The sequence below is a fragment of the Miscanthus floridulus genome, chromosome 9, assembly GCF_019320115.1.
Source record: "Miscanthus floridulus cultivar M001 chromosome 9, ASM1932011v1, whole genome shotgun sequence".
Taxonomy (NCBI): domain Eukaryota; kingdom Viridiplantae; phylum Streptophyta; class Magnoliopsida; order Poales; family Poaceae; genus Miscanthus; species Miscanthus floridulus.
Genome location: NC_089588.1, coordinates 6161292 through 6186181, shown reverse-complemented (window position 1 = coordinate 6186181; position 24890 = coordinate 6161292). Strand labels below are relative to the sequence as shown.

The 24890-nt window shown below is 45.7% G+C and overlaps 1 protein-coding gene across 1 annotated transcript; it reads right to left on the bottom strand.

Annotated features, from left to right (window-relative positions):
- Positions 1–15218: 15218 nt before the first annotated feature.
- On the bottom strand, positions 15219–23798 carry LOC136481243 (phosphoinositide phospholipase C 2-like). Its single transcript, XM_066478599.1, has 10 exons — positions 23171–23798; positions 22929–23067; positions 22532–22813; positions 22254–22409; positions 20998–21185; positions 20658–20802; positions 16418–16522; positions 16160–16288; positions 15995–16072; positions 15219–15578 (listed from the first exon to the last, which is right to left on the bottom strand). Exons 1-10 carry the CDS (start codon positions 23728–23730, stop codon positions 15282–15284), a joined length of 2079 nt encoding a protein of 692 aa, XP_066334696.1. The 5' UTR covers positions 23731–23798; the 3' UTR covers positions 15219–15281.
- Positions 23799–24890: the final 1092 nt, after the last annotated feature.

The window sequence follows — 24890 nt, the reverse complement described above, 5'->3', positions numbered from 1 at the left end:
TCTCTACCAAAGATCAAGCCGAGACGCTGACATGGGGGGGCGGTCGGCCCCACCTACAGACTGGCCAGCCTGTGGGACCCATGTGTCAGCCTCCCCTTCGAATGTCGGTTCTCCACCGCCTCCTAGATTGCATCTACATCGTTCTTTCAAGTCGGTTTGATCCAAGGGCTCAGAATTGATGCTCCGGTCTATATATAGCAACCCCTCCCTCAGGCCATCTTGGAAACCCTAATTCATATCTCTCATTTAGATCAATACACACTAGGAGAATTAGATCTAGAGTTCTCTAATATAGTAGATTAGTAGCTTAGGAGTGAGGGTCGAGTTGGGCTCATGCTCAAGTTCCGGATATAGTCTTGGAGGCTCGGCAAAGCCTGGTATCTTCACTTCTACATCTTGTAAGACTTACTATCAATTCATCACATTCTTATCTATATAGCTATACTTACTTTGAATATATATCTTGCTTAGATGAGGTTATCATTACTTTTGTGTGCAGGTTCATAGAGTGCTTAGCCTGCTATAGTTTATCGATTGGGCTAAGTAGCCGAGCCTTGTGTAAGCATGGTGCTTATACGATGCTCTGCCTATGAGTACACCCTATTCTCTGGTTGTGTGGTAGCAGTGGGTGGTGACAGTCCTATCTATCCTTCGAAGTCAACGCCGAATTGAACAGGTTCTTAAATTGTAGGACCGTAGTCGCGTCAGTAGAGTTATTATTATGGGTGCTCTACCGTCTAAGCGGTGTCCTGAAGTGCACAAGAGTAGAGTTTGTCTTAGCTATAGTCGGGTATATATATACTTTGATCCTATAATAAGAATATCATAGGAATCTACCTCACCTGTTGTTCTCTCTAGTTGACTAGTTATTTATCTTAGTGATCTATCCCCTGAGTGTTTTTATGCTTAAATACTATCATTACCTTTACCCCTTGCTCTAGCTATGCAAGTATGTTGATTGATAGATATTTCTTTATTACTCAATAAGTCTTTACTCCATTGTTTTCCTATGGTAGAATATAATAACGATACCTGGAATACTCCCAGTAAAATGCTATATTAGTATACTGTGCGCTTGTGAAATTCTTCGTATTCCGTTTGCACTTATAAATACCACCACCCACTGGATCCACGCGCACCAAGTGTCGCGGCCTCTCCTCCGCCAGATCCGCTCCACATGGCCCGATGTCCCATCTCCTAGACAAAGTGGGATGGCGTGGGAGTGCATGCCATAACTCCTTCGGCTGGTACGGCAACCCAGACACCACCAACCGCCTATGCGGGATGTTAGAGGGAGAGACATGTCTAGAAACTACCTTGACCACTGGTAGGGAGGCCCCATGATAGCCTCGGGGGCTACGCCAACTCCCCAAACAGAGAACCTAGGCCCCCGATCGACGAGCGCCTGGGCATCACACCCCTAAAACTAACCAACTTCCTGGAGTTGGGTCAGGGGCCGCTGAGCATTAGGCTATGGGGGTATGGCCCCTGGTACCCACAAGACAAGACATGGGCCACACCCCCAAGGTGGCCTAGCCCACAAGATCAAGGCGTGCACCATAAGACCACATGAAGATGTGATTTATTATATAATACCAAATAGGATATTTTCCTTGTAACCCTACCCCTCCAGAGTATATAAGGAGAGGCAGGGGTCCTCTAGACGATATATCGAATCTGATACACAATCAATACAAAGTAACAGAGCACAGGATGTAGGGTGTTACGTCAAGCTAACGGCCTAAACATGTATAAATCTTGTGTCTTGTGTCTCTGTTACCATCTGGTTCGTATCACGCGCACCTCCACTGATTCATCTACTACCGTGGGTATATCTCTTGGTAGACTGTCGACCAGATTTCATCGACAGTGGTGCACCAGGTAGGGGGTGTGCGTGCTGATCCCATGGCGAACCAGATGACGTACCTCAAGGTCAACATCATCCATGACAAATCGGCATCTGCCAGCGGCGGTGCTCGATGTACCGATTGGCAACATGACGCCCAAAAGAACTACGTCTCTATGTCTCCATGCCTTGGTGGCAACGAGCAATGCCCCTTGCACCAATGTACTAGCAGTGGTGGATGTCGCCGACCTCTCGAGCCATGCGAGTCGATTGCGAGTAATTGTCGAAGATATCGAGGCTTGCCTGTACACCCTCGGCTGGGATTCGATCATCTATGTTTTGTGATACGACTCCAACACAAGATTGAACACGCCCAACTATAAAAGCTAAGTTAGATTTTTTATCTACAATTAAATATTCTTATATACTTGCATGTCTCTGGATGCCTCCATTTGTCTTTGTGACCATGAATAGCAGATGTGGCTCACACCATCGACACATCATCATCGATTCGCCGGTCCCGTGGCATCCTTCGTCGTCGCATCTCGCAATCAACATCGTTGGCTCATCGACCACATCGTCGGGCATGATCTAAAGGAGGGCGTACATCTACAAAGAGACATGCAATGATCTGATGCCTGTTAGCACTTTCAAGATCCGACCCCAGCTTGAGATCAGCATGTCCAGCTGCCCATTAAACAAGCTAAGCTATATTTTTGTTTCAATTAAATATACGACACATGTATACCCCCTTGTACATCTCTATTTGTCTACATGGCATTTATTGGTAGGAAATTAACTACGTCCCTCACCGACAATGTGGATCCTATCATCATCTCATGGCGGCCCTTTGTCAGCACATCGCGGCTCTTGTTGTCGTCCCTTGTCGGTGTCACTCATCGTTTAGTCCTCAGGCCACATCGATAGCTCACCGACATCGCCTGCTCATCGACGGCTCTAGTCATCGACAGCATGGACCTTGTCGTCGGCTTGTCGTCAGCGTGCCATGACACCCATCGATTATGCTCCTCGTCATCGACAATGGCTAATCCAGCACACCGTCGATAAGCTGTTCTGAGTCAAACACGATCTACATTACGAAGCAAGTAAGGCCAAGGTGTATATGTGTATGTGCATGCACGAACAATTCATGCAAACCACGTCCAACTGCAGCTACTATGCCCATTCGACTATGACTACACGTATGACTCCACGCGTTCATCCGACTACATCGAGCAGTTCGAGCCCGCCATGCAGCATCGCTTCTCCGACCAGATTGAATGTGTCTATGACAACGATCTCTCCGTATCTAATCTGCCTAAGGCCAACTAGTGACATAAGGATGATGTCGTCTGAACTACTCGTTTTGGTCGCCAGCCACGTCATAATGATCGCCGCGTAGAACGACGCTATGACAACCACGACCGCTGCCATGACGATAGGCTGGAAAGCTCGAGGGCTGGGCAATTTCATCGACGCCGACTGGATAACGTCATACGCCGCCGATCAAACATTTTGACTAAAGCTAGGTACCTCTACTATATCTGCATTTAATACAGCTTTCTCCAATTATTTTCTTCGAGTTTTCGCCATGCTCCTCCAATTATTATTTCTCCGGTTATTTTCCATAGTTAAATGTCTCCATGTTTAATATCTCCATGTTTAAGATGTTACATAATGCAATATCCGACCAGTTGATTGGACTGTTCGGCGCTCACTTCTACTCGACGCTCGCTTCGCCAACCAACTGGCCGGATTGTCTGTCTCTTCATCATTAGCTACGCTTAGGGTGAACCAGATGGGAATTTTCCATCATCATCACCATCTGTGGCGATGACTCGGCTCCGTAAGACGGCAATCTCAACTCAAGGCTCCGAGGCACATCGTTCTTCATAAGGTTTGATCCGATCTCCTACTTTTATCCAAAAAGCCTAGCTTCTCATGTGGAGTACGCATGGTGATCTGTACCTACCACTGAGGTGCATGTACTTGATCAACCAAGACAAGCAGCCTCGATGGCGCCATCATGCAGTGCGAAGTCCTGTTTCTATGATTCAAATGCCAGAGTTCTCTGGAGGTCAAACGCGGTGCTTCATCGGCACCAATCAAGGAGATGGCTACATGCGGCAAGCCAGCAGCATGCAGGTCAACTTCAAGAATTTGGTTGCATCACCCGACATCGACTCGTCATCATCCTTCGGCGGCGCTCGTCAACCCTCATCGATGGCTTGTGTGGTCCTCGCTATCGATTCAACATTATGAGGCAACTCACGGTGACACATTATCAATGTCAACAAGCAAAGGACGACGTATTATCTACAATACCATGCAAGATAAGTAAACAAACCATCATGGTGTTTTGACTGAATCTACATATGGCCTCGAGCATGCATGCAAGAAATAAATTCCTTTGCTACCGATCTACACTCACGAAATGTGACTCCAACGTCATCAATCCAAACGAGCTAAATCATGGTTTTTTCCATTGAATATTCTAACATATATATAACTTTGTCTACCTTGATAACTGTCAACAGTAGCGGTGACCCCATGCTTTCTCCATTTGTTTTCCATAATTTTTCTCAAATTACTTATTTCTCCATGCTAAACATCTTTAAGATGACGTATACTATCGCCATTCAAATCAAACTATGCCCTCGCCTCGGTCGGACACACTCAAGGGCTTTGCCTCCTCGTGCGAATTGACTACGCCAGGCTCCGATTATGCCCGTTTGCCTAAGACTTTGCGTAGCCACTGAGCCACCGTGCCGCCGAGCTGCCGAGCCGCCGAGCTGCTTGAGCCACCTTGCCGTCGTACCACCGAGCCATTGTGCCACCGTGTCGCCGAGCCGCTCGAGCTGCTGTGTAGCTGAGCCACCATGCCACCAAGCCGCCAAGCGAGCTGCTAAGTGAGCCGCCTGAGTCATAATCAAGTCGTGCCATGCCACGATGATGACCGCCATGAAGAACTGCATTGTGACAATAGCGACTGCCGCCATGGCGACAGGCTAGAAAACCTCGAGGGCTGTGCAATTTCATCGTCGCCGACCAGTCACGTTCTCATTCGCATTACCCAAAAGCAGCCATGTCCTCAATTTAGCACCCAAGTATGCATGAGCAGTAGCGCTCCATGCCATGGGCGATTGGCAGCGGCTCCTTGGTGCTGCCTATATCCCCAACTATACATGAGCAGTAGCGCTCTATGCCACGGGCGATCGGCAGCAGCTCCTCGATGATACATATATTCCTAAGCGTGCACAAACATCTTGGGATAGAATTCCCCCCACGTCTCGTCGGTAGAGTGCTTAGCACTATCCATGGTCTCCAATTTTCACCACGGGTCTCCAATTTTCGCCGCGATCTCCAAATTTCGCCACGGTTTCCAATTTTCGCCACGGTTCTCCAAATTTTGCCACGGTCTCCAATTTTCGCCATGGTCTCCAATTTTCGCCATGGTTCTCCAATTTTCGCCACTCTCCAATGATCTCCATGTTCTCCAATATTCTCCATGCTCTCCAATCTCGCCACGGTAAAGTGCTAAGCACTCTCCAATGATCTCCATGTTCTCCAATATTCTCCAAGCTCTCCAATCTCGCCACGGTAAAATGCTAAGCACTCTCCAATGATCTTCATGTTCTCCAATATTCTCCATGTTCTCCAATCTCACCATGGTATAGTGCTAAGCACTCTCCATGCTCTCCTATGTTCTCCATGGTATAGTGCTAAGCACTCTCCATTTTCCCCATGGTATAGTGCTAAGCACTCTCCATTTTCTCCACAGTATAGTGCTAAGCACTCTCCATTTTCTCCACGGTATAATGCTAAGCACTCTCCATTTTCTCCACGGTTTAAGTGCTAAGCATTCTCCAATTTTCTCCAACGGTAAAGTGCTAAGCACTCTCCATTTTTTCTCCATTTTTAAGTGCTCAGCACTCTGCAAATTTTACTCCAATGTCCAGTGCTCAGCACGGGGATTTCATCCTTTTCAGTTGTTTCTTTGATCCTGCTACAAGATGGTACTCTATCTTACAGCAGGATCAGGGACTAAGTGTGTACACTTTACCTAGCAGTGAGTGTACTATTTTTCCTCTTACTGGTCTTCAGCTAAGCTGAGGGCTGGCTGTGTGCTCGGCTAAGCTAGGACTCAGTTATTCTAAATAACTAATTGTTGTACTTATTTGATCCTGACACCAGGTGCATTCTTCACCGACTATCAGGCTTGGGGACTACAATGTATACAATACACCTTGCGGCGCATGTATCAATACTAACATCCTGTTTGACTAAGTCATGGATGATGATCATTTGACTTCACCTAAGGTCGATGTCTCCGGCAAGCTCCACCGCTATTTTCTATGCCGATCAACTGGTCAGACCGCTAGGTTCATGACCTTTGTCGCCAACCAGTTGGTCGGACTGTTCGGCGCTCACTTCTACTTGGCGCTCACTTCACCACCAACCAGTTGGTTGGGCTGCTTGGTGCTCGATTCTTCGCCAACCAACTGGTCAGATTGTTTGTCGCTTCATCGCCAGCTAAGCTGGGGACTCAGCATTCAGATTCTTCATGCAAGAGTCGACAACTAAGCTGGGGACTCCCTTGGTGGTTGGATCTTGATATGTCTCATCGGTGTGCTATTAGCTTGCTCCATGTTGTTCGGATCAGGGTGCTAATCTTGGGCAGCACGCCTGGGGTCTTGATACGCACATGACAGATGACATTGGCAAGCTTTCAAGCTTATTTTCTTTGACCCTGCTACAACATTTATTTCTTCATCTTCTAGCAGGCTCGGGGACTAAGTGGCTACACTTCACCTAGCGGTGAATGTAATGCTCTTTTCTTGATTTACCCTCCTTATTGACTAAATCATGGATGATTCCTCGCAAACAGAGTCTAAGTGGCTACACTTCACCTAAGGTGGAGAATTTTCAAATTTTTATCTTGAGCCCCTTACATCCTTCTAGCATGCCTTACTTGGCTAAGTCTGAGATCTGCGCACCAGTTAAACTAGTCGGCTTCGACTTTCACCACTCAGTTCACTAGGTAAACTAGTCGGCTTTGACTTTCACCGCTTAGTTCACTAGTTAAACTGGTCGGCTTTGACTTCCACCGCTTGGATCACCAGTTAAACTGATCAGCTTCATGTCAAACTGCTCAGACTTGTTCAAGACAGCTTTGCTCAAAGGATACAAGACGCTCGGGGACTAGTTGTGGGGGTATGGCCCCCGGTACCCACAAGACAAGACATGGGTCGCACCCCCAAGTTGGCCCTACCCACAAGATCAAGGCATGCACCGCAAGACTACATGAAGATGTGATTTTATTGTATAATACCAAATCAGATATTTTTCTTGTAACCCTACCCCTCTAGAGTATATAAGAAGAGGCAAGGGTCCTCTAGATGATATATCGAATCTGATACACAATCAATACAAAATAACAGAGCACAGGATGAAGGGTGTTACGTCAAGCTGATGGCCTGAACCTATATAAATCTTGTGTCTTGTGTCTTTGTTATCATCTGGTTCGTATCACGCGCACCTCCACCAATTCATCTACTACCGTGGGTATACCCCTCGATAGACTGCCGACCAGATATCGTTGACATAGGCCCAACGAGGGTCCTATCTGAACTCGGCGCGCTCCCCGCACCCCGACCTATGTTACTAAGGTCGACTTAAGAAGATCGGGGCCTACTACCAAAGCCCCCAACAGGGCGTGGCACACCAAGTGATTAGGTGGCCCTGAGCCAGAGCCCAGACGCTCTCGATCACTAGACCCACGACAGGCCTAGATCAGAAAGGAGGGCGCCTCTAGTCCCAAGGCTAGCAACTCCTAGACGAGTTCACCGAGCCCTCGCTTGAGCTTCAGACTTACATGACAAAGGTCAATATGGGTCAGCACCATCGCTCAACCTTGATAGATGAGCGCTTCCATTACACTTGGGAAAAGCCCCATGAAGGACACTACACTCTCGTCAGCGGAAGCCACCCCCGTTGTCGCTAGCTCGGTCACCAAAAGTTCAAACTCACCCCTGGTCACCATCATGAATTCAGCTAAGTGAGGCCACGAGGGGCTCGGGGGCTCCTCACAAGATCCTAACATAGGGGTATGTTAAGCCTTGGGATCAAAGATTCTTGACCGAAAGACCTCATGACTGACCCTTCTAGGTTCAGCTAGGTGCTTGGGGGCTATACCCATCGGGTACGCTCACATGCACCTTCCACCTAAGGTATTGGGCCAAGCCTGAGCACGCCCTCCATCTTTGCTCAGGACTCTGGGGCTCACCCAAGCCTCAGGCCCCCGATCGACGGGAGTCTGGACCCGATCCTTGGCTCCCTCCTGGCCTTCAGCGCTAGCCAAGGCCCGGGCTCGAGACAGGCATCCAGAGCCACCAAGGCTCGGGGGCTCCCAAGCGCTACCCCACAGGCATGGTGCTGTCAACCGCTCCTTCGATAGGGTCAGGCACGGGGCATGACACAAGAAGACAAACTCCTCTGCTGGCTTCAGGGGCTCGAGGGCTTCTGGGCCCACATGTCAGCCCCTCAAGCCGGCCACCTTCTCCACCAAGAAACCTCTAGAAGGTGCACCTAGTGGAGGGCAGTCCAAGCCAACATAGCCTGACACTTAGCAAGTCAGAACAGAGCAGCCGGATGACGCCCATAGCCTCTTTGGCTCCACAACATTGCCACGGTCCACATGACACCGTTGCAAGACACTCCTAGACTCCAACGCATGTAGACCATAGGCTCAACTACCCCAAATCGCCATGTACCTGACCTACCTCGATATATAAGGGGAGGTTAGATCCTAAGAGGGAGGAGGACGATTCCCAAATGATCCAAGATAGATCATTCGAGTCCTCACCGAACAACTCATGCTCTACACCAACAACAGAGCAACCTAGAGAGGGGCACTGACAGCTCCTCCCCCACTTCCATATCTTCCTCCTCTCTGATGAGGGGGAAGGCCTCACCAGCGGTGAGGCTTCATAGGATTAGCATCGAGCGATCCCCTACCAAATCTCTCTCTCTTACACTCTATTGTAACCCCCCAGATTTTGGGTGCTGTTGAGTACAAGGATCATCAGCTACTGGACGTAGGGCTCTGATAGCCTGAACCAGGATAAACCATTATGTCTCCTCTATGATTCTTGTGTTCTTGAGTCCACCCGAGCCACCGGAGAAATGCACTCTGACACCCGATGAACAACAATGTTTGTCGCGGTTTCAACCCCATGACAGTTAGCGATATAATTGAAGGAGATTATAAGCATTGCACACCATTTGCTCAAAGCTAGTCCTAAAAGCATACTAGAGCTTCAACTGTGTTGCCTGCGAGCCTGGTCCTATGATCAATGATGACATGACCACTATACTTAGATGCGTGCATTTTGTAGCAGTTTAGAATGTTAAAACAGTAATTTTCACCCAGGAATAAATCATGTCACCATCACTGTTTACTTGGTTTCTTTGGGAACTTGTGTCATGTGTTTACTCCAATCACATGGGAAGAACTTGTGTCATATGTCATATCATCTCCATGGGTCTCCACTTTAGAATAACCTCCCATTTGAGAAGAGTAGACAATGAAAAATCTTCTAATAACTTGATCCAGTTTATGAAGTTTAACACCTGCATGGTCTCTATTGGGGGTGAGGCATATGTTAGGCACCCTCATTGGAGTGTAAATGGGCCCATTTACTAAGCCTAGGGGCTTGTTTATAAGTTTTTTAGGGTCCTTTTGTAATTATAGGGACTCATTTGTAATTGCTAACCCCACTGGGGGAGAAATAAAAACCTCCACCTCTCACCTCTCTTATAAAAAGGGGAAGGTCAAGGTGGAGGGGGATAGGTCGCTCTCTTGATTTCTCTCTCACTCGCTCACTCCACTCCTCTTAATTGTTCGGTCACAAACCACCAGTCTCCAAATGCTTGCTTCAAGCAAAACAAAATAAAAGCCAATTTTGACCTGAGGATCAAGGATAACTAGTACACAGTTTTGTCAAGTATGAAATCATCCAGTACTTACCAAATTTTTACTTTCATTTATAAACCATGGCTGCAATGGTTGTATTTGTATTGAATAATTTCTCTTATAAACTTGTTTCACACTCTATATTTCATAAAAATAGAGATTAGATGTTGGATAGGTTGAACCAGAGACAATTTCAGTAGCTTTCTTGATGACCTTTGCATAGCACATGAGCCCTTTGCCACTCTTCGTGTGAGGGGTAGTACTTGTAGTTGCAACTTTTCTTTTCTAACACATAAAAAGCCTCTTTGAATGGTAAAGCAAACTCTAATAAATCACATGTTGAGTTATAATAGGTCGCTATATCAATTGAAAGATGTCATAATAGATGCCTAGTTCAACAACTATATTCTCAAGTTATTTTTATCCTGTGGTTCTTATAGTTCTCTATATATGCAATTTTGCTTTATTGTTATCATACAAACCGTTTCTGCAAGTTTTGGCGTCAATTTAGTTGAATAGTTACAAAATCCATCATATTCTACAAAAGAGAAAGGAAGTTCATGCAACATAATGATCATCCTAACAAGCTCACATCAAGTTATTTTATGATCATCCCTCGAATTTGTGAGAACAACTCACTTGGTTGAGACTACCCATGATTGTAACTTATCACCATACCATGTATCTTAAGTTTTGGCTCACAAACATGCATCCAAATTTCTATGAATATGGCTAAGTCACTGAAGTACATGCAGCAGAAAATACCTCATAGTAGTGCTTGTCTAGACCTTATATAAGTTTTTCCCCAGTGACACAAATTAACACTTGGCTAGATCTTCCATGGATGATATGATCCACTTTATAGCTCCACATGTTCTTATTGGTCCATCAATTGTAACTGTGCTTGCTTTTCACCGTCACCTCAGACCATCGGTGCCAAGCTCTCTACTCGCGCTTCATCGCCTTGATGGTCCATCATGTTCGAGCTTCTAGCTTGCCCTTCACCCTGACAACCCTGTCCTTCACAGCCAAATCTCGCGTTGATCTTCTCCACCTAGCCATATGAAACTATGTGATGTCTCATATTCAATAAGTTCCTCCATCTTCAGTAGTTGAGCACTTGGATCACATGCACAAGCTATCTCTTCACCATGGCTACCATGTCTTGCTCAACCTAGTGTGTTGTGTGGATTAAGTATATGGTCATCTCACATGAAACATATTAGTCCACCTAAGATTGCCACTCAATCACCAAAACCAAACCGAGACTTTCACTATGGCTGCAGCAGAGACCTTGCGGCTATGGCAATGGTTTAGACTGGAGGTCAACTAGCACACGACCGCTAGAGATCGAGCCATGTGTGGGATTTTGCAAGCTACCCACATGAGCTAGAAGGATGGCTTGCCTCAACACGCAACAGAAAATAGGCTACCCGCAATTATCCAGCGGACCTTTTTTTGGGGGGTGGAGAGGGGGCCTAAGCAGGCTTGTGGGTAGGCCTGCGGTGCTTGCATCCCTAACTAGAGCGTTTGGGTGGTAATTAGGGAACAAAGGGGACAACTTGGGCAACATCCCCTCGAGTGTTGGTTCCAACAAGAAGTGCACTCGAGCCTATACCTTCCTCCCTCCACACCAAGAACGCTAGGGCAGCCACTACAGCACTACTACAGAATTGGACATCACTGCCGGATTTTAAGAAACCGACAGTGATAGCCCGTCACTGCCAGTTTTTGGCTAAAACCAGCAGTGATAGGACCAACCGACACTGATATTTGGGTCTTCACTGTCGGTTCATATCACTATCGATTTTAGCCAAGAGCCGGCTATGATATTGGGTCATCACTGCCGGTTTTAGCCAAGAACCGACACTGATACTATCACTGTCGGTTCGTGGCTTGAACCGACAATGATATGCTGCAAGAAAACTTCATAAGTTTCTCATATAATGTTCGATAAAGATGAACTTTGTATCAAAGTTGTAGTACTCGATGAGATCTACAACTTTGTAGTTCAAAATTTTTTAATTTAAAATCGTTTGGATGTCCAAATATTTTCATTTGAAATCATCTATCTAACGAAAAATACGTTTGATTTCTAAAATTTAAAATTTGAATTTTTCAAACAACCTCGGATGGCTCAAAACACAAGTTGTAGATATCGAAAAGTTATGCAACTTTATAGTTGACAACTTTTTCATTTGAAATCATTTGATGCTTCAAAATGCTATTTGAAATTAAATTTTGAAATTATTGAAGAACTCTGATTTCTCTTTTTAATCTCTGGCTAAAACTTGTAACTAATCTTTCTCCCTCATACTAACTTCAAATTCAATGATTTTTTTCTAAAAATTTCTAAAATCATGCTCTATCAATTTATTGTGTTCTTATAGCTATTATTTTATCCATCTTTTCATGTGACTGTGTTTTATTTATTTAAATTTTGAATTTCAAAAAATAGCAACTTCAAACGTCATTTTGGAACACTAAATGATTTCAGTTGAAAAAGTCATGAACATAGAAGTTGTAGAACTTATAAAGATCTACAACTTTTATTTTAGTTATTTCTTCGTTCGATAAAGTGGTAGTACACTACTATAGAAATCTTAATGGAGGTGAGCAAAAAGGGTTAATGGAGGCAGTCCAAATGCTTGCCTCGGTTAATCAAATAAAATAACAAAAAAAGAGAAAAAGCTAGAAGCTCAGTCCTAACGGGCCTGGATATGGGCCTCGCACCGCCGTCCCTACGCGCTGCCAAATCCACGCTGCTACCCCTGCACGCGGCCAGGAGCGGCCACCTCGCCCGTGGATCTGGCCACAACAGCTGCAGATCCGCCTAGAGAAGCCGCTGGAGGTGCTCCTCGGCCAGATCTGCCGCCGCTGGAGGTGCTCGTTGGCCAGATCCATCCCCGAGCTCAAGGGAGAGGGAGGATCCGCCGCTGCTGGAGGTGCTCCTCGGCTAGATCCACCGCAGAGCTCGAGGGAGAGGGAGGATCCGCCGCCGAGGTACGCCACCGCCCGCACCCGCGAGAGGGACGCCGCGCCGCCCTACGCGACGCCTACACGGGTGGGCCACCACACCGAGGATCCACCCGGCCTCGGCCTAGATCCGCGCTGCCCTACCATGGATCCACCTGGCCTTGGCATGGATCTGCGCCGTCGAGCGTTGTGAGGGCTGTTGCGCCATGATCCGCGTCGGAGGGAGGAGCGGGCGCGCAGGAGGGAGGGAGGAGAGGGCTGGAGGGAGGGAGGGAGGGAGGGAGGAGAGGTCCGGAGGGAGGGAGGAGAGCACCGGAGGGAGTGAGGGAGGAGAGGGCACCGCGCGCTGAGAGCGAGAGGAGGAGAGAGGGTGCACGGCTCGTGCGGCTGAGGAAGGGAGGGAGCTAAGACTGAAACCCTAAGTGTGTTGTATATATACGCGTGCTCGGAATTGGGCCTCTTGGACTTTGCCTGGGCTCAGGACTGGGCCAGCATTTTTAGAGGCAGGCCTTATTGTGTGCCCGTCTCCGTAAATCGATTTTCCGAGGCGGACACTTTCTGCCCACCTCGGTAAATAAAAATGCCCGCTTGCGTTAATCCGTAGGGAATGACCGAGGCGGTTGGATTTTGTGTCCACCTCGGTTAATGAAAGGGTCCTGTCTTGCAAAACCATTTGCGTAGTAGTGGTAACATTGTTCATAAAATTTACATATGAAACTATAAGAGGGATATGTAATATTTGTGAACAATGTTACTACCACTATGTTGGATAAATAAATGATTAAATGATCAAAATAAAAGTTGTAGATCTCAAAAAGTTATGAAACTATGTAGTTGACAACTTTTTTATTTGAAATCATCTTGTCGAAGAAAACTACGTTTGAATTTCTAAAATTTGAAATTCAAATTTTGTAAACGACCTTGGATGGAGAAACTACCAAAATGAAAGTTTTATATCCCAAAAAGTTATGAAACTTTGTAGTTGACAACTTTTTGATTTGAAATCATCTTCTCAAGGAAAACTACGTTTCAATTTTCAAAAATTTGAAATTTGAATTTTTTAAACGACCTTGGATGGACAAACAACAAAAACAAAAGTTGTGGATCTCAAAAAGTTATGAAGCTTTGTACGTGACAACTTTTTGGTTTGAAATCATCTTGTTATGGAAGACTACGTTTGAATTTCTCAATTTTGAAATTCAAATTTTGAAAACAACCTCGGATGGAGAAACTACCAAAATGAAAATTGCAAATCTCGAAAAGTTATAAAACTTTGTAGTTGACAACTTTTTCATCCGAATTCGTTTAGGGTCCCAAATACTGATTTCAAAATCAGATGAATATAAAATTGCTAGGACGAAAATGTCATTTAGACACAAACAGCTCGCTGGTGGAGTGGTTAGAGACCGAAGATGCGAAGCAGAAGGTCAGGGGTTCGAGCGCCAGTGACCGCGAAGCGCGCATTTTTTCAAAAGTGATGTGAAGATCTAAGGTAGTGCAGAGAACTCCATTGAGCCATGGGAACACGAGTCCAGCATGTGGGCTCTTAAATCAGGTCGAGCGCCGGTGACCGCGAAGCGCGCATTTTTTCAACAGTGATGTGAAAATCCAGGCTAGTGCAGAGAACTCCATTGAGCCATGGGAACACGAGTCCAGCATGTGGGCTCTTAAATCAGGTCGCCACACATTTGTTCTGGTGAGGGAGAGGACCGGGCAGAGCAAAGAGTTTAGGAGGCAGAGGTGCGGTGCAAAGATGGAGATCGAGTGGGGACGAGCGGTCTATTAATTGGGAGTGCAATTTTTTTATTTTCGATATGGGCCCCTCCTCATGGATGGATCCACCTATAAAGACTAGTTTGACAATATACATTGCTCATGCCAGAAGTCTGGCCAAACGGGGTCATAGTCCTCAGCAGCCAACTCATCTTAGGTTTGAAATGACTCCATATAATAGTTGAGTGCAGGGACGAAGCTAGGAAAAAATTTAGGAGGGGCTAAACAACGGCAATTAACAATAAAAGAGGTTCAGCAAATCTCAGCCCCTCCTACCTGTACATCTACAGCTGAAATTTCAGACGGCGGCTCTACGGGGCTTCGCTTGTTCGCGAGCGGTAGGGGGGGCTGGAGCCCCCCTAGCCCCACCGCTGGCTCCGTGCCTGGTTCAGTGGTTAGAGAAGCAGTTCTTTGTTGCGAACTATTGCATCTTGTATCGATTGCAATTTGCAGGTAAAATCCGCCATGGGTTATGGATGTTCGTTTCAGAAAGATGATATAGTTGAGGGGGGCTATATTAACAATGTAATACAGAGAATCCAGTCCAACGAGTCGATACAAAGGAATCTCTAGAAGTCTTACGCAGCATATATATGTACACCATCTTGGCCCTACGTCCAATAGGCACCAATGCAATGAGTGGTCTACAAGGATCGATCCATCCCAACACTCCAACAGCATGTTACAGTAGTGCACAGCACACACCATTTCTCAAACAAACACGAAGCGCATCAGGAGCTTGACGTTGTCGAGCCTGTTCCCCTGGCGGTCGAAGAGCGCCACCGCTCGGATGCCCTGCCGCAGCTCCCACACCGGCAGCACGGTCTGCCCGCCGAAGATGTCTTTCTCGGACAAGTCGTACTGGTGCACCTCCACCCGGAGCAACGCGATCTCTGGAACCGTTAGAGGGAAGCTGAATTCATCCTCCCACACCGGAACCCAGGTATTCTCCGAGGCCTTGGTGTTCTTCATCGCCGTAGTGTCCGCTGGAACTCCGGCGATCCCAACCTGCTACCAACCAGTGGATGGATGGAGAAGAGGCTGGCTAAATTTCTATATCCAAGCAAGTTTATTTCTTGATCCGATACTTAGGTTCAGTTTACGGGTCTTTTAAGATAAAAATGAACAATCGTTAATGGGACCTTTTATTTTGCCTCTGGGTAGCTCACAAATTAGAAATTATTGGTTTCTTATTTGAGCCTTGGCATGCACACGCACATATTCCGAATTATAAGACATTTTAGCTTTTTTAATATATACATAGTTTTTGCTCTGTACTTAAATATACACTGTATCTAAAATATATAATATTAAAAAAATATATCTAGAAAAGCCAAAACGTCGTCTTATGATTTGATGAAACCGAAGGAGTAACACAATAGACCTACTTTATTTTGGAGAATCTGAAAATAAAATCTACATACCGACGTCCACATATCGGGAATAAACATATGTGCGTGCTTCAAGTCCATCAGCCAACCATCACCCATGTATACTTTGACCTGAAAATTAATCAGCGTTCCGTTATTAGTCTCTTAGTTTTACAATGGATAGACGATTACAGTCCAAATTAAATACCAGCAGCCGACCTTCAAGGTTTTCTTCACAGGTTGGCGTTCCCTTGGATCAAAAACTTCTGCCGGCTCTGTTTGCATTACCAAGCCTGGTTTACCGGCTCTGCGAAATCCATGTATTAGCGAAAGGTCTCTTCCATATTCCTGAATGAAACAAATAAGATTGTCGTTACAAGTGAAAAGCCGTACGACCAGCCAAACGGCCATATGTGCGTGTGCATGCGTGTGTGTGAGTGTGTGATAGACGAGAAGGCCAGAAAATATATACACTACATGAAAATAAGGGTATTTCATTAGGAAGTTTGGTTTCCTCACGTAGCCACAGCCACCATTGGCTCTGTAAAAGCCATGCATTAGCCAAAGGGCTCTTCCATATTCCTGAAATAAATAAGGTTGTCGTTAAAAGTGAAACCGTACCACCAGCCAAAAGAGCATGCGACAGAAAAGGTGCAGTGGCCCGGACGTTCGTTTGTGCTGGCTATTGCAGCCGCTGTGGCTGCAGCACTCACTCACACAGCAACAGTAACTCGTATACAAAATAATCAGCTGCAGCCGATGCGGCTGTTACTTTTTAACTAAATAAGTAAATTTTACTATTTCATCAAAATGACAAAAATTCCATTAAGATGCTCAAAAAAATTAGTTATTTAGTTATTAAGATTTTGACTAATTTCTAGTTTTTTTGTGAACATAATTTCTAGTTATTTAAATTGGAGTAATCAAAATTAGTATGTTGCTGACCTCACCCAAATGACAAAATTCAAAACTAGAAATTTGTAGATCTCATCGAGAGCTACAAAATTTTCATATACAAAGTATCTTTATACGAGACCATACAAGAAAGATATGATTTTTCTAAGACGACAAGTCATGATATGTGATTAATATGCTGCTGAAACTTTATATTTTTTTAGCATCTTAACAATTTCAAATAAAAACTCAAAACTGGGAATTTGAAGATCTCACCGAAAGATACAATTTTCAAATAAAATCATCTTCATCCGAGGTCATATGAAAAAGATATGATTTTTCTAAGGTGAAGCCTTGCTACTGACATGTAGGTCCCATCTGTCAGATCCATGCCATGTAGGATAGCAGGTCAGGTAAACGACCGTTTAGACTTGGATGCGACCCGTTACAACTTCAGACAGTCAAAAATGTATTTTGAGACTTTGAGGACCTAGATAACACCTCAAGAGAACTTTGAGGAGCGCCGGTGAATTTTACTCTATATTTTAACCATGGAGCCTGTCTCATGTGACGAGTTGGGGTGTAAGTGATGATTCAACTACTTTGTGTGTATGTAATAATGTGGTGCGAAACTATCCTCAACTTCTACACGATTATGTATGTGATATGAACTTTTATTTGTATGATGCACATTTGAAAGCGATCAATGCGTCTATGTGAATGAACTATATGCTCTAGGAGTGCAAATTGGTGACTATATTTATAGGTCTTCCCAGCCCTCTCTAGTTCGATCAAACAATTACATAGTTTTCTAAAATTATGACCTTTGGAAAATTATGCATGCATCTGTTTGAACTAGAGAGGGATTCCACAGACCCTTAGGGTTGAAAGGGTTTCACTCTTGGTTGGTAACGTACATCAACCGGCAGTGAAGCTAGTAGTTTCCCTATGGTTGGTGAAAAAAAGAACAGGAGCAAAGATCACTCCACTCTTGGTTTTTGAACCACCTAGTGTAACCAGTTCAGCATCCGAGCATGATGGGGAGTTTTGAACCCGGATCGAAGGCCAGGGCTCTTGTACTGTGATGCCTGTCACTATTGATTTTTTTTACACATAATGATAGTTCAAAAACAATACTTTTGTTAGAAAAAGTATTACCGTATGATAAGCCAAATAGGTATATTTTCCAGAACATTAATCTCTTCTCTTCTCTATCTACACCTAAAAGGACTCTAAAGTAACCATCTACCTAGTGATACCTAATCCGTATACTATCACCAAAAGTCCAAAGTCCGCACACCTCCATGCCAGAAGTCCGAAACCGCGAAACGGCTTACATGAGTACACCTAGTGTATATAGAGTCTGCGTTGGAGCAAACTTCTGCCGAGTTTGCTTCAGGGACTATCGGCGGCATCGTCACATTATTTATAAATCCAGAAAGCACGTACGGGCTGGGCTCACCAATTTAATATCTCTATCTTATCTTATGGATGGTTATCATCTGTGTGGGACGATCGCCCCGCCTGGGTCCGCTTCGTGAGCGGTAATCGCCCCGGCCCGACCCCATCGGCCTCCACTTCGCGCGTGCGACGATCGCGCTGCCCTGGCCCCACCTCCACTTCATGCGTGGCCAATGCGATGATCACGAGCTCTCTCAGCATGAGACCGATACTTTTCTAGCATGTAGGTGTACGAAGGCACTATCGGTATGAGAAATCGATCGAAAAACCATATATCAGTGCGAACAACAAAAAGGCATCTTGACTTCCTGAACCGATGTATGAAGTACTTCGTATTTCCAAAGTAATTTCGCATGAGGGCATGATGCAGTATTATTTCGCGAGTTTCTTTGTAAAAAAAAATAATCTGTTATTAGATATATTTTAGACTGACAGTTTTCTTAAACCACTGCCAGTATAAATAATTTATTTTTTAAATGACTACAATATTAACTAAAGTGAACAGCAGTTATTTTCTCAAAATGATCAAGCCTGTCCATAGTTGTGGGCAAAAATTTTCGTCACCCCAGTGCAAAGCACGGGCATATATTTTACAAAAGTGATCAAAACTCTGTAGGTTCTGACAAAATTTAGGACTTGGTGTAACACACGGGCATATATCTAGTGTAATAAAAATAGTGTTTTGGCTTCGTTTTTTGCCCGATGGTAGTGGTCAGCAATTTATGAACATGTATACGGCCACTTTGATTTATTTTCTTTGATTAATTAATTTGGTAATATCTAAGCTTTAAGAATTATCATGTAGGCTTATTTTTTTTTGTTGGCCAATTACTACGATATTAGCATCATGCACATCCAATTTGTCTATTTCTTTAGTACCTCCGTTCTAATTATAAATTGTTTTCACTTTCAAGGTATATAGTTTTTGCTATGTGTCGAGACATAGGGTAGTATCTAGGTGCATAACAAAAATTATATGTATCTAGAAAAGCGGCTAAAATAACTTATAATTTGGAATAAAGGACATATACAAATATAGGCCATTCCCAGCCTTTGCATGCATCCTCGCCTTAAAGCATCTCTAGAACACCTCCTACTTGACCCCCTACTTTCAATTTGGGTAGTCGGGATCAAAAAACATGCTCCAGCACACCCTCTACTACTTAGAGTGAAAACGGTACAGATATTTTCCGACCGTATTCGAAACCGAATCCGTTTAGAAGGGTTCAGATCTATCCGTATCCGAGTCCGAATATTCAACATTCGATACCGTATCCGCATCCAAATACTCAAATCGCATATTTATGATGTCGATATCCAATCGTATCCTATCCTGTATGGTTGGCACTATCCGTATTCGAATCCAAATCCGGACAGAAATATGAAAATGAATGTAATATCAGTGATATACATCCGTATCTGATCCGTTTTCATCCCTATCTACTGCCCCTACTTTTGTTGGCCCCTACTTTTCCCCCCTTCACCCCCTACTTTGCCCCCCCCCCCCCTAATCCACTCCCCCTACCTTTTCCTTCTCGCAACTACATCCGACGCATGCCCTCAGTGCGAGTCATGACTCTTCCTAGGCACAGCGGAGCTTCCCCGGCGGCCCTTCCCAACGGCGCGCCTCCCTGACACTGGAGCGGCGACACTCCCAGCAGCCTTCCCTGACAATGCTCCCAGCGGCGCCCCTCTCGGCGCGGGCACGGCCGCCCTCCTAATGCGGGAGCGGCTCCCTAGCTCAGCCCTCCCGACGACCCTCCCAGCTCGGCGGCGCCTCCCGGTGATCCTCCCAGCACAGCGGCGCCTCCCCAGTGACCCTCCCTGGCATGGCAGCGCCTCCTCGAAGACCCTCCCCGGCGCCCGTAGCCTCCCTCCCCGATGCCGGTGGCCGCGGCCGGAGCACCTCCTGTTGTCGGAGCTGGCCAAGAAGACAACACGAGGGAGAGGATGACAAGCGGGACCCACATGTCATTCTGTGTGGGGATGAGTTTAGGTAGTGTTGCTAGAGCAAACAACAAAAAACAGGTAGTATTGAAATAGGTGGCTACCCAAATCAAGAAGTGGAGGGTCTGATTTGGATAGTATTGATGGAGGTACGCTTATCCCTTGCAAGAATTCCACATACGGAACAGATCCCATCTGAGATCTCAGAATCCATCTGTCACATTGCTAGTGTAGCCTCTTCCTAATATAATCAATATGTGCATTTATGCCATTTCATATTTAGTCTTTGTAAATGCGAATGCACATAGCGAATAATCATCAAACTTATCATCTTAACTATGGAAATTTGTAATAAGCAAGAAACTTATCATCTTGAACGAATTGGGATCACTAGCTCAGCAAAACAGAATTATACCTGCAAATTCAGGGCCACCATTTGAGCACCATGCACCCAGCCAAGAAATGGGTTGTAGTTGTATGAAGTAAGGCGAGTGGGCCTTGGGTAGTAGCGGTCGGTGGAGAAACTTGGGTATATCCGCAATAAGTTTCTCTGTGTGAACCTATATTCGGATAAAAAAATAAGATTGACCTTTTCAACAATGGGAAGAGGATACGGAGTACCCAGTAATGTTAGTTTTCAGTTAAAATAGATGGTATCACCATTATATCTCCCTATTTCTATTGCTGCTGTTAAAAATATAAAGGAGCACGTCGTTGGTAAGAGCACATATCCATGAACTTATTATATTGTTTACCTCACAATGTCGGTGCCACGATCCTTTGCAGCTTTCTCAGTTTGTTGCTTACTCCAACTGAGACGCCTAACTTTACCCGGTTCACTATGCAAGGCATCAACAAGTGACACTTTCTCAATTTCTTTCGTCTGGTTAGCTATGAGACTAGGCTCCCGAAGACCCGGTTCAGTCTCCAAGGTTGACACTCTCTCAATTGTTTTATTCGTCTTAAGTCCGCCCCTACGCAAAACTTCAGGCACCGGTTCACTCTGCAAGGTTGGCACTCTCTCAATTGGTTTATATTTAGGTCCGCCCCTACGCGAAACTTCAGGCATCGGTTCATTCTCCATGGTTGACACTCTCTCAATTGTTTTATTCGTCTTAAGTCCGCCCCTACGCAAAACTTCAGGCACCGGTTCACTCTGCAAGGTTGGCACTCTCTCAATTGGTTTATATTTAGGTCCGCCCCTATGCGAAACTTCAGGCGCCGGTTCATTCTCCATGGTTGACACTCTCTCAATTGTTTTATTCGTCTTAAGTCCGCCCCTACGCAAAACTTCAGGCACCGGTTCACTCTGCAAGGTTGGCACTCTCTCAATTGGTTTATACTTAGGTCCGCCCCTAGGCGAAACTTCAGGCGCCGGTTCATTCTCCAAGGTTGACACTCTCTCAATTGTTTTATTTGTCTTAAGTCCGCCCCTACGCAAAACTTCAGGCACCGGTTCACTCTGCAATGTTGGGACTCTCTTAATTGGTTTATACTTAGGTTTGCCCCTTAGCGAAACTTTAGGCGCCGGTTCACTCTGTAAGGTTGGTACTCTCTTAATTGGTTTATACTTAGGTCGGCCCCTACGCCAAACTTCAGGCGCTGGTTCACTCTGTAAGGTTGGTACTCTCTTAATTGGTTTATACTTAGGTCGGCCCCTACGCCAAACTTCAGGCGCCGGTTCACTCTGCAAGGTTGGCAATATCTCAGTTGTTTCATTTGTCTTAAGTCTGCCCCTACGCCAAACTTCATCCAGTTCATTCTGCCAGGTTGACACTCTCTCAATTGTTTTATTCGTCTTAAGTCCGCCCGTACGCAAAACTTCAGGCGCCGGTTCACTCTCCAAGGTTGACACTCTCTCAATTGTTTTATTTGTCTTAAGTCCGCCCCTACGCAAAACTTGAGGCACCGGTTCACTCTCCAAGGTTGGCACTCTCTCAGTTGTTTTATTTGTCTTAAGTCCGCCCCTACGCAAAACTTGAGGCGCCGGTTCACTCGGCAAGGTTGGCACTCTCTCAGTTGCTTTTTGCTTTTCTGGTCTAATTGTAATTAGGTGGCGATACAGTGGATATTCATTTGGTTGCATTGTTTGTTCTTTCTGATCTTCATCATCGTTCTCGTCGTGAAGCCGCCTTTGGTGCCCTGACCCTGAGGCATCACCATCATGCTGCTAGAGTAAATCACTATTAGAATTGTGCCAGTGAAATCTCGCTGAAGAGAAGATATTATTCTCCCATGGAAATATACAAGCAGAAAGAAATGCAGAACTATAATAATTAAGCCCTATACCTTTTTAGCAGGCTGGGTTTCAGTCTGAAAATCCGGTACTTCTGCACCCCATGCCGTAGCATCGCCCTGTTCAGTGGTTCCATCAACCTTTGATTCATCGACCTCCATGGGCTTTGCTTTTCCCTTTTTAATGATAGTAGGACTGGTGGGGGGCTTTATTGAGAGGAGGACACGGCCCTTGAGCTCTTCAGGTGAAGGGAATTCTTTGAGGGGATTATTAGTGTCAGCGTTACCACGTACATCAGGCCAGTACAGTAAGTCGCCAAATACATCAAGCACAACCTAACGTACGAGATTTCCAGACGTTATATGTTAGGGAACAGAAATTGCATCATCGTCATCATCATCATCTATCACAAAGAAAAAAGAGAATAAAAGAGATCGATCGAGGGACCACCTTGGCGGCTTTTTTCTGGAGTTTAGACGTTGGAAGGTTGTCTTCAAGCGTAATGATAACAGGATAGCGAGATGCAACAAAGGCGTATTCTTTGATGGATTTCAAGCACTCAGTTAGTAAAACCGGGGTGTTCTGTGTCCTGCGCAGAATTTAATTCGTATTTTGTATAAGACAGTGTAATAAGCACAGGAGACAGGAGAGAGAGAGAGTAGTGTAAGATGAGGTGAGATCGAGTACCATACCAGCCATGGTGGATTTTGATGTCATCCTCTTTTGAATTGGGCCACATGGCTACCTCGATGGCCCTTACCCCCATCTTGAGCGCCCTGATGATGGGTTCGTCACTGCGGCCGCCGCGCCGTTGGTCCGCCGGCGGCGTTGCGTAGTAGGGGTTGTGGCCCGAGTAGATGAAGTAGTGGGAGAGAGGCAGCGTCATGTCGTGGTGGACACGCCGGTGGTGCTGGATGGGCGGGTTGACGTCGTGGGAGAAGAGGATGCGGTGGAAGTCGTCTAGGGTGAAGAGCTGCTGGCGCGGGATGCGTGGGCCGCCGCCGGTGCCGCGGATCTTCTCAAGCAGGTGTTCCACGTCGTTGTCGAGTCCTTCGCCTTCGCCTCCTCCTTGGTAGGCGCTGAGGCAGCGGCGGAGGCCATCTTCATCCATGTGAGGGGCCCCGCCGGCGTGGAGGGAGAAGAGGGAGATAACGTCCTCGGGCGGCGGCGGGTCGTCAGGCGGCGGTGGCGTGTTCCGAGAGTGGAAGCGGCGCGGTTTGGAGATGAGGCAGCACTTGTACGCCGTCTCCATCTCCTCTCGCTGCAGTGCACATGTAGCGAGGCGAGGTTTGATAGGACGCGAGGTGTGGTGAAGGAGAAGAGAATGGAATGAAATGGGAGAAGCTCAACAGGTCTCTCGTCTTTGTCTGAACCACAATATCGACAAGCAAGGCATCCCGGCTCTATTCTTTCCTTTGCCACTGGCCCAGTGGCCCTTCCTTCTTGTCCCTTCAGCCTTCACACTGTTGTCTCACTATGTAAAAAACTCAAATAGTAGATAGCTCGATCTAGTGACGCCAGCTGCGTCTATGATAATTAATTACAGACGCGTGTCCTATTTCGCTGACCAAGGCCAAAAGCTCGGTGGGGGTCAGCACGCGTCTATAATACTCATTACTACAGACGCGTACGCGTCTGTATATGATCAGATCTGTAACCGCAGACGCGTTACACAATTTATGTATGTGCGTTTTTGTCTCGGACCCGAAAAAAAATGAAGTCTAGTTAACTATGGGCTCGCTTCTTTCTCTCCGTCTACCCCTCGCTTCTTTCTCTCCGACTCACCCTCGCGTTCGTCTACCCCTCACTTTGTGCACTGGTGTCTGTGAAATGCCCTTATTACAGACGCGTTATTACAAACAGGTCTGTGATGTGCCTGAAGACGCGTCTATGATGTGGATTTTTTTATATAGTGTCCCTTACTCCCTTCAGCCTTCAGCCCGTGTTGTATCATCCCTTGATGTGATGCTTTTCCCTTGGAAAATATGTCGTTCTTATTTTGCAAGGACCCTCTAATTAACCAAACTAAATCAAGTTGTCATCCATTAATCACACTTCATTAATCAAGTCGTTCGGGTCTTTTTAGATTTATAGTTTAATTTGCTACATACATAATAAAAATTAACGGAACATGGCCACCATGGGAGAGCGAGCTAGCTAGGGGGCCAAAATGTTATGCCAAATGGCAAGGAAAACAGAACATGGCACATGCCAATCAACGGAACGAAGGTGCCTTTTTGAAGTTTGAAGCACAATATCGACAAGCAAGGCACCCCTGCTCTATTCTTTTCTTTGCTCTTCGCCCTTGCTCTGGTCCCTTGACACTGTGTGCCTTGTAGGGAATTTCATAGCTTGGCAACGAGGAAATATATTGTGCTAATAATCAACCCGTCGATGCTACCTTCAACTTGT

Excerpts from the sequence above, each read along its gene's own strand:
- LOC136481243 (XM_066478599.1), bottom strand. The coding sequence starts at position 23,730 with ATGGAGACGGCGTACAAGTGCTGCCTCATCTCCAAACCGCGCCGCTTC. Across the intron at positions 22,814-22,928 it reads TCCAGAAAAAAGCCGCCAAG|GTTGTGCTTGATGTATTTGG; the intron begins GTGGTCCCTCGA and ends CTCGTACGTTAG. Across the intron at positions 16,523-20,657 it reads TGGTGGCCCTGAATTTGCAG|GAATATGGAAGAGCCCTTTG; the intron begins GTATAATTCTGT and ends TATTTATTTCAG.